At 34.2% G+C, this 16,078-nt stretch overlaps 1 protein-coding gene across 2 annotated transcripts; it reads left to right on the plus strand.

The window, feature by feature from the left end:
* Nucleotides 1–4,057: 4,057 nt before the first annotated feature.
* LOC134260964 (probable serine/threonine-protein kinase pats1) lies at nucleotides 4,058–14,608 on the plus strand. Of its 2 annotated transcripts, XR_009990687.1 has the most exons (5): nucleotides 4,064–5,156; nucleotides 5,514–5,611; nucleotides 5,834–7,002; nucleotides 8,033–8,081; nucleotides 13,927–14,608. XR_009990687.1 is itself a non-coding variant. In XM_062743470.1 (4 exons), the coding sequence occupies exons 1-4, from the start codon at nucleotides 4,739–4,741 to the stop codon at nucleotides 13,943–13,945; spliced, it is 1,170 nt and encodes a 389-aa protein (XP_062599454.1). In that variant the 5' UTR covers nucleotides 4,058–4,738; the 3' UTR covers nucleotides 13,946–14,608. The 2 variants fall into 2 exon arrangements, 1 of the variants encoding a protein (XP_062599454.1); XM_062743470.1 differs by lacking the exon at nucleotides 8,033–8,081 and having other exon boundaries at nucleotides 4,058–5,156; nucleotides 5,834–6,468.
* Nucleotides 14,609–16,078: the final 1,470 nt, after the last annotated feature.

The raw sequence follows: 16,078 nt of genomic DNA on the forward strand, positions 1-16,078 counted from the left end.
AATTTTTTTTTTTTAGTAAAAATTGATGTTTTGGGAATCTACAATTTTTATCAACATTGACATGAAATATATATGCATCATTAGGCCTACATGTAGATGAATAAATTAACATTCACTTCACAAAAGACAGAACAATAGTATATATTTGTTTTTTGAAATCAATTTTTTTGTATTATGTATTTATTTCAGTAAAAAAAAAAATATTGAAATGGTCAAAAAAGATTTATAAAAGAATTTGTTGTTTCAAGCAGAGACATATATGGTTTATATGTCTCTGCTTGAAACAACAAATTCTTTTATAAATCATGGTTTTATATGTCTCTGTTTCAAGTTAGACGCAACAATATCGACCTTGACGTTACATGTAAATATTGACCGATTTTTCCATAAAAACTATGCGAAGGTCACAAATTCAAATTATCGTAATTAAGAAAATACTGAGCGTAAGAAGGCCTGTAAGGGCTTGTTGGAAAGGAAATTTTCTATACTTTTACCAGCTTTATTTTGTTGTACCTATTTCAACACAGAAATAACCGTAAAACTGAGCTTTGTTCAAACATTACGAATAAAATGAAGAACAAACACATAAGTGCAAGAAAAATCTTGTTTTTTAAATATACCTTAAAGTAATAACAATAATTTTTACATATTTTAAAAGTGGAGAAAATATGCTTTAAGAATATACCATGCTTTCTTTATAAATTTAATCAGGAAAAAATTGTCAATCGTCTGGAAAATCGGCAATCGCTTTGGAAAATTACGCCATTTTCAAAAAGTCACGCTTGTCTTTACAACGTTAAATCGATTAAATATCAGCAATTAAGATATAATCTTTTTAGATATTTTAAAAGTAGAGAAAATTTCCAAAAAGATGATATATAACTTATATACCTTCATGCTACCACAAAATAGATACGGAGATCTTATTTTCGCGAAGTCGTGTTTTAACGCGCCACCGGTCAATTTGACCGGTACGGAAGTGAAGGGGTTAATTTTACGAAGAAATTGAAGGATTATATTACCATACCTTATTCACAAGCTTTATTTCCACATGAATCACACATGATATTCATTCTAAATGCTTTTAAACGCCGATTTCTAGTGTTTGTTTAGATCAATTTTCGTTACGTTTCACTTTCACTCTGCCACTGTATAATCAACAGTTATGACGTCACGGGTTTGGAATTTAATCCCTGTGATAACTACAGAGGCCCAGTAACGAAAAATTTCCGTATATATTATGCCTATGCATATGTTGATTCATTTTAACGCTCTCAAATCAATCTTAGATATCGATTTTAAGAAATTGTTATTTCTAAACCTAACGTCATATAGCTTACTATGACGTCATATCATATATGCAAGTAGAATATTTGATTGTAACCTTAACCTACCTGCGTAGGTTTTCCCACTACTTAGCAGACATGACATGATCTGCAATAGTCAACTATATCCCTTCTCATCTTAGGCCAGAAGAAGTGAATCAATGCCTAACGGTAGGTCTTTGTGACCCCCAAATGACCCGACATTGGTGTGTCATGGGCAAGCCCTATGACTGTTCTCCGATATGCCTTAGGTACTACAATTTGATGGTGGATTTGCCACTCATCCTCTACTGAAGCATCAGGGGGACGCCATTTTCTCATGAGTACACCCTGATTCCTAAAATAACAAACAGGGACCTTCTCTGCCTCCTCTGGAGGCAAAGCCTGTTCCATAAGACCTTGTAATTCAACATCTGACTCTTGTTCAGGTATCAAATTATCTCTAGTAAGAGGTTTGTTGTCTAACATCTCCTATAAACCAAATACATCACCTTTAGACTGCTGATCCTCTGAGGAAACATGACTTTCTGAATCTAACATGGCTGACAAAACTGTCTCATCAAGATCTATAGACAAGGTCTTTCCTGTATCTAACTTCTGACTTACCGTCTGTTCAGCATGTCCTAGTTTCTTTGCCATAGCCCTTGTAATAGCACATAAAGGAAATAACTCTTTATTCTCCTCCTCTATCTCTCCTATAAGACCAGGCTTCTCACAAATGATTGGGTCAGGTACCACCCTACCCCCAGCTAAATCATTACCTAACAGAAGAGAAACTCCCTTAATAGGTAAAGTTGGTCTAACACCTACGACCACAGACCCAGAGACTAAATCTGACTTCAAATTTATAACATGAAGAGGAACTTTTATAAGTCCTAATTATACACCTTGAATCAGCACTTCAGAACCAGTATGTGTCTTTTCAGACAGTGGCAACATGCCCTCTAGTAACAAAGACTGAGAAGCACCTGTATCCCTTAAAACTCTTATAGGGTGTGAGTCGGTACCCACCGACACTAAACCATTGAATACAAAAGGCTTAAATTCCTCTCTAAGAACATCGAACTCTGGCTCAACAGACTTAACAGCAGTGTTCTCAAACTGACTACAGGAAACCTTACCTTGGACAGATGTAAGAGCAGTGGGACATGGCTTACTATCATTACTTACAGGGTTTTTCCTTTGTAATGCCCAACATTCAGACTTAAAGTGACCCTTCTTTTTGCAATAATTACAAATGGGCACCTGCTTTAAGGTTTCATTATTCTTGTCCTTACCTTTGATCTCAGAGTACGCCATCTAAGGTTGAGTTACCTGTGAAATGTCTTGTACCCCTCGAGAACTGTCATAACTGGTCACCTTCTGTTGACTAGTACTGAGTTTAACAAAAGATACCTTATGTGTTAGTGCATAATCATCAGCCGCAGTCGCAGCTTGCCAAGAGTCTCAACCTTCTGTTCATCTAAATATGTTCTAATTTCAGGATTAATACAATTTTTGAATTCCTCAATCAAAATGACCTGCTTCAACCTTTCAAAGTTTGATCCAACATTTTTAGAAGTGCAACATCTCTCAAACATTTTCTGTTTCTCTCTCGCAAATTCAACATGAGTCTGTTCATTGAATTTCTTGTAATTTCTAAATTTCTGTCTATAGGCTTCTGGTACAAGTTCATATGCTTTTAAGACATTTTTCTTAATAACATCATAATCTGTACTTTGCTGAAGTGACAATGCACTGTAGACTTCCCTGGCTTTCCCAACAAATGCATTCTGTAACAATAGTGGCCAGAATTCTTTTGGCCATTTCAAATTTTCTGCTATTTTCTAAAAATGAATAAAATATTTATCAACATCTTTCTCTTGAAACTTAGGGACAAGTCTTATGTTCTTTGTCACATCAAAGTCAGATTTTGATTTAGCCTTAGCCCCAAGTTCCAACTCATGTTTTATCTTTTGAGTCGCGAATTCTAATTTCTTAATCTGTAACTCATGTTCTCGATCTTGCGCACTTTTCTCTTTTTCATATTCTCTCTTTTCTCTTTCAAATGCCTGCCTTTCTCTCTCTTGTTCAATTTCTAATTTCTTAAATTCTAATTCATATTCAAAATTTCTTTTTTCAATTTCACTAGATTTCAAATCTTCAACCAATGACAATGCACTATCATTTAAAATACCTCTCTGAACTAAATACTGAACAACAGCATTTCTAATTTCTATTTTCCGAGCACTGCGCTTAACATTCAAGTGAAACTTTGACACAAACTCAAACAGTTTATCTTTCTTAAATGTTTGAAGTAACCGCGCATCTGGTGCATTTAAAAAATCCTCTAAGTTAAAAACCATCTTGACTGGTGTGAATGATAATAAATTCCCAAATAAAATAATTTGTGATCAAAAATCTCCGAGAAATCGTTTTCAAAATTTACCCACAAAAAGCCAAAAGTTCGATTATCCCGGACGAGCCCCCACTTTGTAACGTGCGCCGAATACACAAATCTATTTCTAGCTCGCTGTGACACACTTACAAAAAACACACCAGACAAAATCAATTAAAACTTTAACAATTTTAATGATAAACAAAAATTAAAAATAGTTAACAAACACAGTTACATACAAATAAACAATACCGACAGAATTTACTCCGCTGTTCATCTAAAAGTCCTCCAACATGATTAACCGGACCGGTGATAGTCAGCTTTGCGGACATCTTTCGTTTACACAAGGTGAGGTAATATGCACTTCCACGGTTATAGTCCAAGCCGAATTACGAAGTACGCCCAGTACCGTCCACCATTCTATCGTCCCGAATCTGCTGAATCTGCGTCCTGGCAGACGATCGCGTGCGCGCGTGCAACTGTTCCTCGTAGTTCCTGTAATGGCGACATCTGAGAACTTCCGAATGGGTCCGAGTGACGTAACACAATAAAAATAATAACTACCGTGATGCAATATCTATAAATAATTTAAGAGTGTCGTAACAAACTCAACTTGTACAACTGAATAAAGTTAATAGACAATTTTACACAATATTTACTACATAATGTCATTGCATACTTTCTTCTTTATGATAAGATTGGACAGATATTTGGTTTTTCAAAGTAAAACAAAGAATTTAGCATCATACTCAATTACTCATATGGAACTCACCTAGGGATATTATTTTGTGAGCTCAATACTCTCAGTACCTCTAGATTTTATTTTGTGCCTTGCAGATTTATATTAAGTAGAATAAAAGTATATTTGCTCACAGAACAGTGTCAACAAAATGAGACGGTGTTAAATGTGTATTCATTTTTATTTTCAGCAAATTGTTTAAGCAAACAACAACGCTTTAAACTTCAACTTGATAAAAAAGATCTTCACCAGAGTGTTCCTGAATCTCATTCAAAAAATGCAGCTGATGTTGGGGAAATGCAGGAAAAGATGGAACCAAAAGATGATGAGGGCAGTACGACTGCATCATCAAGCAGTGGACAGATATCACATGATGATACCAACATTAAAACAACCTCATCGCATGAACTACAGGGGGCCACATCACCAGAAAATGTAGCAGACGTTATGAATGAAAGAAAAGATTTTCGTCATGTTCAAGAAATTTTTGGAAATTTACAGATAGGTGCAGAAAATATTTCAGAAGATCCAGATAAAAAAATAACCATGACTGACTTTGCAGGACAGTGTTCATATTATGCCTCACACCAGATTTTTCTGAGTCCTCGAGCGTTCTTCATTCTGGTGCTGAATATGGAGAAGAATTTTGATGATAAGGTTGGAGAAGACGTGTGTTGTCAGGAAGGCTCCGTTTATGGGGGATGGACACACAGAGGTAATATTCAATTATTACACGTATAGCCCCGAAAATCGTTTTCAAGCACCACCGCATTAGATGAAATGGTATGCATTGATAAATGTTATTGACATATTAAAAACGAAATAATTAAATTTTCCATATTTTTAGAACCTATCTGTCCCATTGAATTTTGAAACTTTTATCCTAAATGAGAATTATTTTTTATTTTGTTTGTCTTTCTGTGCAGCTTTACGAAGGCAAAAAGTTTGTTTCATCTATGCCCGGCCTTGTAAATGGCTCTGACATACAGAGTTTCTCATTTACGTCTGCCATCATTTCCTGCAATCTATCTTAAAGAAAACTCTTACAACTGAATGTGTCTTCGTTTTTCAGATTATCTAGAATTCTGGATGAAGTCCATTCATCAATATGGCAATGATAATGCTCCCGTCATCCTGGTTGGTACACATAGTGAGAACAAAACAGAAAAGGTATCATTTTTCAGAACTGTTATTCATTGTTTACACAAATATATTACTTTGTCATTGTTTTTCTGATATGTAAATATTTATTATAATATTTAGAGACATACATGTGTTTCATAAACTCTGTCGAAACAAAACATTTACAATCAATGTATGATTATGAACATTATTATTTAACTATGACTAATTTGTTAGCATAAGATAAAATAAGGAATTCGTTTTCGTTAGGAAAAAGAATCGTTTTTCCGAGAAGTTTGGAAGACTCTTGACATGAAGAAGAAGTCTCTGCAAAGACATATTGATGTGAAACATCGATTTGCGGTTGGATTCCATGACAATGAAAGCATAGAAAAACTCAAGCTGTCCATTGCTTATGTCGTAGGCAAGCTTGATCACTGGGGTGAAGAGCTTCCACAGTCATGGGCTATGTTTGAAACATTCTTTCAGGAAAAGAAAATTCGCAAGATTTTGAGTAGGGTTGAACTTCAGTCTTTCAATAAAACATTGCCAGAGGGAATAAAGCTCCATAATATTGAAGATATGGATGCCATGCTGCAGTTCTTCCATGACGTCAGAGAAATTATACACTTCAATCAACAATTCCTCAATGAAGTTATTATTTTCGATGTTCAGTGGTTTGCAGATGCATTTAGAAATGTCATAACAGATAAAAACCATGCACAAGAAGATTTATTTGAATTTGCCTCAGAATGGAACAAATTCAATGAAACTGGAGAATTAGATGAAGCACTGCTATCTGCTATATGGAGAATAAACAACAATGGTTACATCGAACATAAAGAGGACATTATGATGTACATGGAGAAGTTAGGACTCTTAGCTAAAATGAGCGACAAAATATGGTATGTCCCGTGTATGAACAAGATGCAATTTCCAGTAGACTGTTTTTCATTATACCCTGCCTCCTCCATCCTCTGCTACACGTTTGATTTTCTTCCTTTTGAAATTTTCCATCGCCTTGTAGCAATGTGCATGCAGATTCTTTGGAGATTTTTTCAGATGAAGACAGAGGATGCATTTACCAGACTGCAGCTATTTTTATGTTTCATGACCAGCACCATAACGTCATGCTTGGAATGACTCAAACAGAAATTCAGTTGCAAGTGTTTGTTGTGAAGGGAGAAGTTGATGTTTTAACCTGTCACCAGATTAGAGAACACATTGAGTGTATATTAGATAACCTTTCCAATACATTCCAGAAAAAATAGAAATTTCAGGTTGGGTTCATATACAAGCCTTCTGGGTTTTGTGACAGGAAAGAAAGTGCTGTCATAAAGGAATCAATGTTAACAAGAGCAAGTTTTCAATGCCCTTCCTGTCCAGCAAACAAGAAGCATCCTATCAACACAAAACATATCATAAAATATTGGAAACAGGTACATCAGAATATTATTTATATCCTAAAAAATACAAATTGTGTCACACAATTTTGAGTGTGGCACACTATTTTTAGAATTGTGTGACTTAGAACTATTTACCGGTATGTCATCAGAAAGTATTTTTGATAAAGACACCATTATACAGATGTATATTGCTCCTAAGAATGCTGTTGCCACTTTATTTATTTGTTTACAGCCCGGTTTTGTTTTAAAAATTCATATTCTGGTCATTTATGTGTCTCCAAGTTAAAACAGTGTTTTTTTTAAATTTTCTTCTCAAAATTAAAAAAAGAAAAAAAGTTTTTCAGGTGAGTATTAAGGCACGTGAACCCCCAATATGTTCATAGTTATTAAAGACCAATGAATATGGTAGAGAACTAGATTTAAAAAAAATTCTGGATTCAATATATTGTATTTTAACCTTGAGGACATGATTTGAAAATGTTTGATTCCAAAAGTTACAAAGACAAAATTTGAAAAAAAGAACCCAATGTAATCTGAAGATGTTAGTCACTGATTCTTGATAGAAAACTAGTATGGAATTGCCCGATTTATATGACCTGTACTTCCTGTGATTGTTTTTAAAATGGAAGTCTAAATAATTGATTACTGAGTAGTTGTTATATGCCAGCTAATACTGTATAGGGGATTAATTTCACGGCTTGCAATTTTCACGGTTTTCTCTCATTGGACAAGATCGCGGTTTCTTGAATTCGCGGAATTCTTATGTTATAGAAGTTACCTCCCTTCTCAATATCCATTTAATTCATAGCTACATGTAAACGACATTCATCATTGTTATGTTTTTATTTCACGAACAACAGTAATTCTGAGGCTATTCATGAAATTAACATTGTTAACCATTTTATGGCTTGTTAAAATGATTATAATTTTTCAACTTTCTTGAAGATGCAAAATTCTTATTTCTCTGAAATACAAAAATATATATTATGAAAGAGTCTATGGATATTTAAATATACATGTACACCTTAACTTGATACCCCATCCTTTCTATTTTGTAAAACAGGTTAGCCTGTCTGAGAGTAGAACCAGTGAAGACACGGAAACAGGTCCCTGTATGTATTACATTTTATTCATTTATCTACGTATACATGTAGAAAATGTACTTAACTTATTTTTCAAAAGTTTAAAATAAAGGATATGGAGATAACGAACAGTATTTTTTAAAAAAAAATATCGAAGTCCATATTACAGTACAAAAAATCAGAACAAACACGGTACTCAAAAAAGAATTAGGGAAAACACAATGCTGCAAACATTGATACCTGTTTGCTGATCTGTATTACCCACTGGAGTTGTCACAGAGCCACAATAGGGAATCATGTTTAACATTGAATATAAAGAAAAATATGTACAAACCTTCACAAGAACCAATTGGCAAGAAAAGCTTAATGTTCTAATATGAAAGCTTTCTTGGGCTGTGTAGATTCTAAATTGTTCAAAACATGACCAAAGGGTAGGGCAGGGATGCAACAGGGAATTAAAATTTTACATTAAATTCAGAAGAAGATGTTTGACAGAGTTTTGTCAATTCAAACCCTTGTTACAACACGAAATGTAATAACAAAACCAAATATAATACACTGTGATGACTACATTTTGCATTGATCTCGACGCAAAATGTTATAATACAAAATGTGATGGAACGATTTTTTGATTATTACATTTTTCGTTTATATGCAACATTTTGCATAGAGATCAACGTGAAATATAATAATGTACTTTTTCGTTTTTACATTTTGCGTTAATTAATTTCTGCATTACACAAAATGCAATTAAATTGACTTAAATATACATGTATAACCATGGGAAAACCCATTCTACAAAATAGTTGGAACTATGAGAATAATGTAACGTAAGGTCTTTTACAGACATTACTAGATTTAGAGATGTCATGTTTTTAAACCCTGCCTCGGTTTCAGGAATTTTTCATTGGATACATTGTACATTTAAACCTAAATTTAACTTTGATTGACATGCTTTTACCTCACCTGAGCTTTTCTGATCAAAATGTCTATTTGTCCATTGTTGTTGCTGTTGTAAACTTTTCGCATTCTCATCTTCTTCTCAAGAAACACTAGACCAATTTCAATCAAAATGCTACAAAGTATCCTTGGGTAAAGGGGATTTAAGTTTGTTCAAATAAAGGGGTAACGCCTTCTTCCATAGGAGATAATTATGAATTAGTGAAAAATTAATGGCATTTTCAAAAAATCTTAAAAACCACTGGGCCAGGGAAGATGAAACTCATGTGGAATCATCCTCAGGTAGTATAGATTAAAGTTTGTTCAAATCATGACCCTCGGGGTAAGGGTGGGGCCACAATAGCCGATCAATTTTTACATAGGAATATACCGTATAACTGGTTTTTAATGCGGGTGCAAATTTTTGTGATTTGATCCTGAAATAGGTATATTTATTTTTTGCGATTTTAATTTTTGCGATTTCACTTTGACAATAAAGTCTATTTTAAATTTATTGAATTTTATTACTAGACATTTAAACAATAAAGTCTATTTTTTTTTATTGAACAAACTAAAGCAATTTAAAATATTACATGTCATAAAAATATTCACATTAAAATACATAAAACACATAACAGTTTTTTTTAAATGGTTAAAAATATTAAAATACATTTCAGAAAATTTCATCAAAATATTTCTATTTAAAATACAATAAATACATTAAAACTATTACACAATCACAGTGTTAGATCACATTCACAATCTGTTAGAGAGTAGCTTTTGAATTAAGATTTTCTGCACACTTCAGCGATGCCTGCTTTTTCGAACCCCTTAATCACCATCTCTGGTTGGCTTCTTATGTCTTTGTAAGTTTCTACCAGCCATTTAGCACCAAGCGGTTTTAGAATAGATAGACGGAGGTCAACAGGTTTCAGTGTTTCTATGTCGACACCTTTGTCAAGTTGCTTTGAAATACAGGATGCATACCATCGCTGAAAGCGCTGTTTCATTTTGTCTTTCACGACTTTTTGAATGGAAAGATCCATGGGCTGTAACTTGTCCGTCGTGCTTGGTGGTATATAAACAATTTCAATATTCTTTGTTTTCAAATCATCCACGAACTCTCTCGACATCTGCGCTCGGAAAACATCGAAAATACACAGTGACTTTTGAGTGTTAGGTAGCCCAAGCTTTTTCTTGGTTTTATCCATGTGAGGTACTAGAACTCGCAATATGTATTCCATCTGTGTGTCTGTATTGGCCCAATGATTAGGACTGTGAGTTATGTTCCAAGCCAGTGGAAAATCATACTCAGGATGACAAGCAGAAGTTTTCCCCTGGTAAATGACTTGTGGAGCTAGAAAATCCCCACTCAATGTGCCTAAAATAATTAAAAAATGAATTAGAAGATATCAGTACAGTTCATTTTGTTCTGTTTATTTTTCTTAATTGATACTACAAGCAAAATAATACCTTGGTAAGATTGATAATTATCTACATTACCTGCGAAAACAACGGTGACTTGTCTTTTGTCATCAAGACCAATCATGGGGACTCGCTGGGTGCCCTCCACCTCCATTGTCCATGTGCTAACAGGTACATAATTGATACCGATATGGTCCCAGTTGTATATTAACTCGGGAGGAATGTCATGTTTTTTCACCACACTGTTTATTCTTTGTAAAAACTCGTCTCTAATTTCAGAAAATTTGTCATCAGTGAACTGAATTTTTGCCGTGCAACTGCCCCTTCGCTTAACCATATTCATCCTAAACAACACTTACTGGGCCCAGCTTTTTTTCAGCGTAATCGGTCTACCATTACAAGATAGTAGCTGCTCGTCGTGGGCACGCACAATACCCTCCGCAACGGCAATGCAGATTGCTGTGTTAATAACAGCCCCCGATTTCCTTAATGAACGAATGTAAGTTTGCACATCAGAATCCAGTTCGTTACCGAGTAAAACTTTTTTACCCCGCTTGCACGGATTCAATTCAGAAATTTCACAGTTCTCGCCGTCTGAAAAATCAAGTTTACGTTTTCGAGATTTGAGCTCCGTGTTGTATTTATCACGTAAATTTCTGACAGTACTTTCAATTAGTCCTGGAAACTTTGTCTGAAAACGTTTAATGGTCGATGAAGGTCCATGTACACTGGCGTAGTGTCCTATCTCAGCTCTCTCGCTCGGTGAAAAAGTCATGTACTTTCCTCTCGGAGTTTTTGGTGTATCAAGAACTTCGGCCACTTTCTCATTATACTCAGTAATTTTTCTAGGCGACATTAATTCACTTAAAGGTCCGGTAGGGTCAGGAAACTTACTTATTGGCTTCAAATATTTCAACAGTGCCATTTTGCTGGCAAAGCGTGAAGTGCCTGCTCACTACGGGGTATTCACTGACCAATTATCGATAGGCCTGTATTACGCAACGAAGCGTGAATTCGGACTCTATGAAGAGGCCTCAAAAGGGTAATTTTATGGGGATATTTTATGACGTATTTTTTGCGATTGCATTTTTTGCGATTAAGACTTGATCGCAGAATTTCGCAAAAAATAGCACCCCGTAGAAAAATCCAGTTATACGGTATATGAAACATCTTTAAAAATCTTATTCTCAAGATCAACAGGGACAGGAAAGATGAAACCCATGTGGAATCATCCTCAGGTAATGTACATTCAAGTTTGTTCAAATCATGGCCCTTGGGGATTGGATGGAGCCACAGTAGCCGATAAAAGTTTATCATAGGAATATATAGGAAAATCTTTTAAAAATTTCTCAAAAACCCATCGGGCAGGAAAGATGAAACTCATGTTGAATCATTCTCAGATAGTGTACATTTTTTTTTCTAATCATTTATTCAATAACCTACAATATAACCGTGAGGCAAAAAAAATCCACAGAAGCCCTCTGGTAATACCTTACCTGGGGTACCATGTGCTCCCTGGATCGGTATAATAAGATATATATCCAATATTTAATCACAGAATTTTTTCACATTTTACTACAGTTGTACTATATAATCATTGACGCTTCAATTTCATACATGTACATAAATATATCATTTAAAAAATGCAATATTTGTATATTTAACAAAGTATGATTTTAACACCATAAGAAGCATAACCCTGTTGCAGTGGGGATTGTGTATGAAAAAAAATAAAGAAAACAATCTATATCTATATCAATCTCACTGCAAATAGTATTAAGAGCTAAGTCACCCTCAAATACGTGTCTTTTTATGTGTAACAATTTATAAACATAATCGATATGTAGAGTATTCTGAGAAAAAAACATCAGAATGAATGAATTTTACAAAGACATGCATAAATTTTTTTCTCACATAGTGCAGGTAGTGTGCATTCAAGTGTGTTCAAATCATGGCCCCGGGGGTAGGGTGGATCCACATTAGCGGATCAAAGTTTTACAAACGAATATATAGGAGCATATTTAACAACTCTTCTCAGTCCATTGGAACAGGAAAGATGAAACTCATGTGGAATCATCCTCAGGTAGTGTTTATTCAAGTTTGTTCAAATCATGTCCCCGGTGTGTTGGATGTTGCTACAATGACCGATCAAAGTTTTACATAGGAATATATATGAAAAAAAATCTTTAAAAATCGTCTTCTCAAGAACAACTGTGATAGGAAACATGAATCTCATGTTGATTCATCAACAGATAGTGTACATACAAGTTTGTTCAAATCATGGCCCCTGGGGGTAGGTTGGGGTCAAAATGGCCGATCAAAGTTTTCTTAAGTACTGCAAATCCATGATTAGTGATATTTTTATGGAAGCATTCTCAGGTACTGTAGATTCTAGTTTATTTAAATCATAACCCCAGGGATAGGTTGGGGCTACAGTGGCAGATCCAAGTTTTACATTAAAATATTTTTAAAAAACTTTTTCTACAGAATACCAAAGCCATAATTAGTGATATTTATATGAAAGCATCCTCGGGTAGTGTAGAATGAATTTTGTTCAAATCATAACCCCCAAGTGTAGGGAAGGGTCTCACTGGTGAATCAAAGTTTTACATAGTTACTTAAAGGGAAAAATCTCGAAAATCATAATAGAAAAGTTATGTTGAGTCATATTGACATGTAAGCATCATCATGTATTGTAGATTTAATTTTGTTCAAATCATGAGTACCTTTGGGATAGGGGAAGAAACGATAGGGAGTCAATTTCAAATTATTACAAAGTAAAATATTCAAACAAAATGTTTCAAAAAATAAATCTATAAAAATCTCTTTCTCAAGAAGCTATATGCAGAATTGATATACTGGCATTCTCAAGTAGTATTAGAATTCAGGTCCTCCCCCCCCACCCCTCAGTAAACTTTTCAATTCTAATCTAATTTGTACTTTTTCCTAGCCGATGTGCTCAGGTGAGCGATGTGGCCCCTGGGCCTCTTGTTTATAAATCAGTCTTATTAAATATCTAACTATTTTCAAATACCAAAGATTGACCATAGGTCCATTAAAAACTCTTGATATGCATGTTTGGCATGTGTACATTGGTAAGCAAATTAGAAGTGAATGTGTGTGTTTGTCTAGCGACGAGGTGCAGGGATTGGGTGGGTTTTTACTTTGTATGTTGACCATTGTATTAGTATGAAAAGCAGAACCAATCCGGTTTATTACTGGAGAGAAAGAGAAGCAAAATGTAATAATCCTAAGAAGGTGTGTTGCATTTTGTGTTACATTCTGACATGATTTCGACGCGAAATGTACTAAAGCAAATTGTAATAATCCAATATGGACTTTGGGATCGATTACTCTAGGTTACTGTAGAAGTAAATTTTTCCGCGAGATATTAATTTATGCTATGTACGCAATATAAAGAGAATTTTAAAACTGCAAGGTAATTATAATCTGAACTTGACATTGCAATGTCTTATATTACATACATACATTGCATATTCTTATATTCCAGCTGTAGAACTGGTTCTTAATGCAGTTACAAGAAAAATCCGAGGCATAGGAATCAGTCTTTTAGAGGGTCTATTTGAAGTCAGTATTGATGTCTCCCCTACACTCAGTTTTGAGGAGAAGGTATTCAGAATCTTGTACCAATGGAAATCAAAAAATGCACACCTTGATCACTTGAGAGAATTAGAGAGCATTTTACAGAGAGAAGGCCAAGGACAAGCAGCGGAATACGTTAGAACATTTGATATTACAGACTTTACCTGTATTGGCGTGATTAGCCCTGATCAGAATGTTTCAACAACGGAATTCAAAACATTGTCCGAATATCTTTCAAAAGACTACACTCATTTCGTCCGCTTTTTGGGGCTTGCTCAAAGATATATCGAACAAATGGAAGCAGATGGTTTTAAGATACAGGATAAAATATATAAATCACTTATAAAAATACAGGAGGAATGTCGTTACATGCTTAGCCGACAGAAGATTTGCAATGCATTGACATTTATAGACAGAAAGGTTGTGATCAGTGAACTAGGATGGACATCACGAAAACGAAAACGAGATGACTGATCGAGAAAGTAAAAGTGTATTTTGGTTTCTTTAAGCTGTGTACATGTATGTTACTGTCTTATTATTGAAAACTGAATTGTCAAGAATATTTTAATGAATGACCTTGTATATTGACATTCTTTTATTTATTTCCTAAATGAAGACTGTCCGTAATACGCGACTGCTGGCATCTGAATAACTTTATTCATGCTGTGCTTAAGTTATTACGTAGATGGGAAATGTTCATGACAGTAAAAGTCATCTATATTTAATATTTAACACATTGAAATGCAACAAATAATAACTTATTTCAATTATTTCATCCTTACAGTGCAGGGAACTAATTTTGTTACATAAACCAGCATCAGAATCAGCATAAGTAGGATCAGGATAGAACTAGCATCAGCATCAGCATTTAAAAAAACAGCATTACTTGGATCAGCATCAGCAAGCAAAGGATAGAACTAGCATTGACCAAAGTGAAAACAGATAAAGGAAAGTCATTTAATACAAATAACAAATAAAAATTACCCCAAAAATTAATTTCAATGGCTTAAAATAGCGATGCTGTTTTTAAATTATCCACTTCCGGCAGGATAATCCTACTTCCGGTAGCATTACTAGCATTGACCAAGTTTCAAACCAGCATCAGGATAATGATCAAACCAGGATCATGATAAGGATAACTAGCATCAAAATCAGTAAGCAAAGTAAGCATCAAAATCAGCAAGCATAGGAAGCACCAAAATTAGCATTGATGCTGTAACAAAATTATTTCCCTGCACTGTAACCCATTTCACCTTAAAACTCTTGCACAAAAATAATATCCAAAGTAATATCCAAAGATTTTAGGAAAATTAGTCTCAATGTTGGCAAAATTGGCGGAAGATGTGTAATTGACCTCTGAAATGTTAATGAAATTAAAATGGAATTTTTTTCCTTGAAAAATATGTTATTTTGTTTATATCATGATATCTGTTCATGACATATTAAGTTTGTTGAGTCTATGAAAGGTACTTGGACACAGATTTGAAGTTATCATTTTCTCTATAATATTACGAATTATATATTTTAATAGCATTTCACACAAAAATTAATTAAAAATCTTTTTTCCTTTAAAAGATATTGAAATTTCAAAATTTTCGGCGAGTTTGATTGACATATCCTTGCACTTTCACAAATTTAACTTTATTCTTAATCCTTAGGAAAAGTGGCAATTTCGTTTTGTATAAATGAAAAATATTAACACTATAATCCAGAAAATTCAGAGTAGACATGTTCGAAAGCAAAACAAACACACAATATATTGTCAGTCCGTGCAGTTGTGGTAAGCAGACTGTGACGATTGAAAGCACCCGGAGAATTCTAAATATAAACAATAATAGAACTCGAACCCTGTTTACAAAAACTGTGTACATAACACGAGTGTGCTCGATTTGCTAAGCTCTGTACGCATCTCTTAGTTCGGAATGACGATACTTGTGAAGGTGTTTTGCTTTCTAACATTTCTACTCTGAATAAAATTATTTTTCCTGATAAATGTTTTAATATTTCTCATCAAAACACACCAAAAAATTGCCACTCTTCCCAAGGTTTAAGACTAAAGT

Source organism: Saccostrea cucullata, unplaced genomic scaffold, assembly GCF_032062105.1.
Source record: "Saccostrea cucullata isolate Sc308-1 unplaced genomic scaffold, CSIRO_AGI_Scuc_v1 ctg8718, whole genome shotgun sequence".
NCBI lineage: Eukaryota > Metazoa > Mollusca > Bivalvia > Ostreida > Ostreidae > Saccostrea > Saccostrea cuccullata.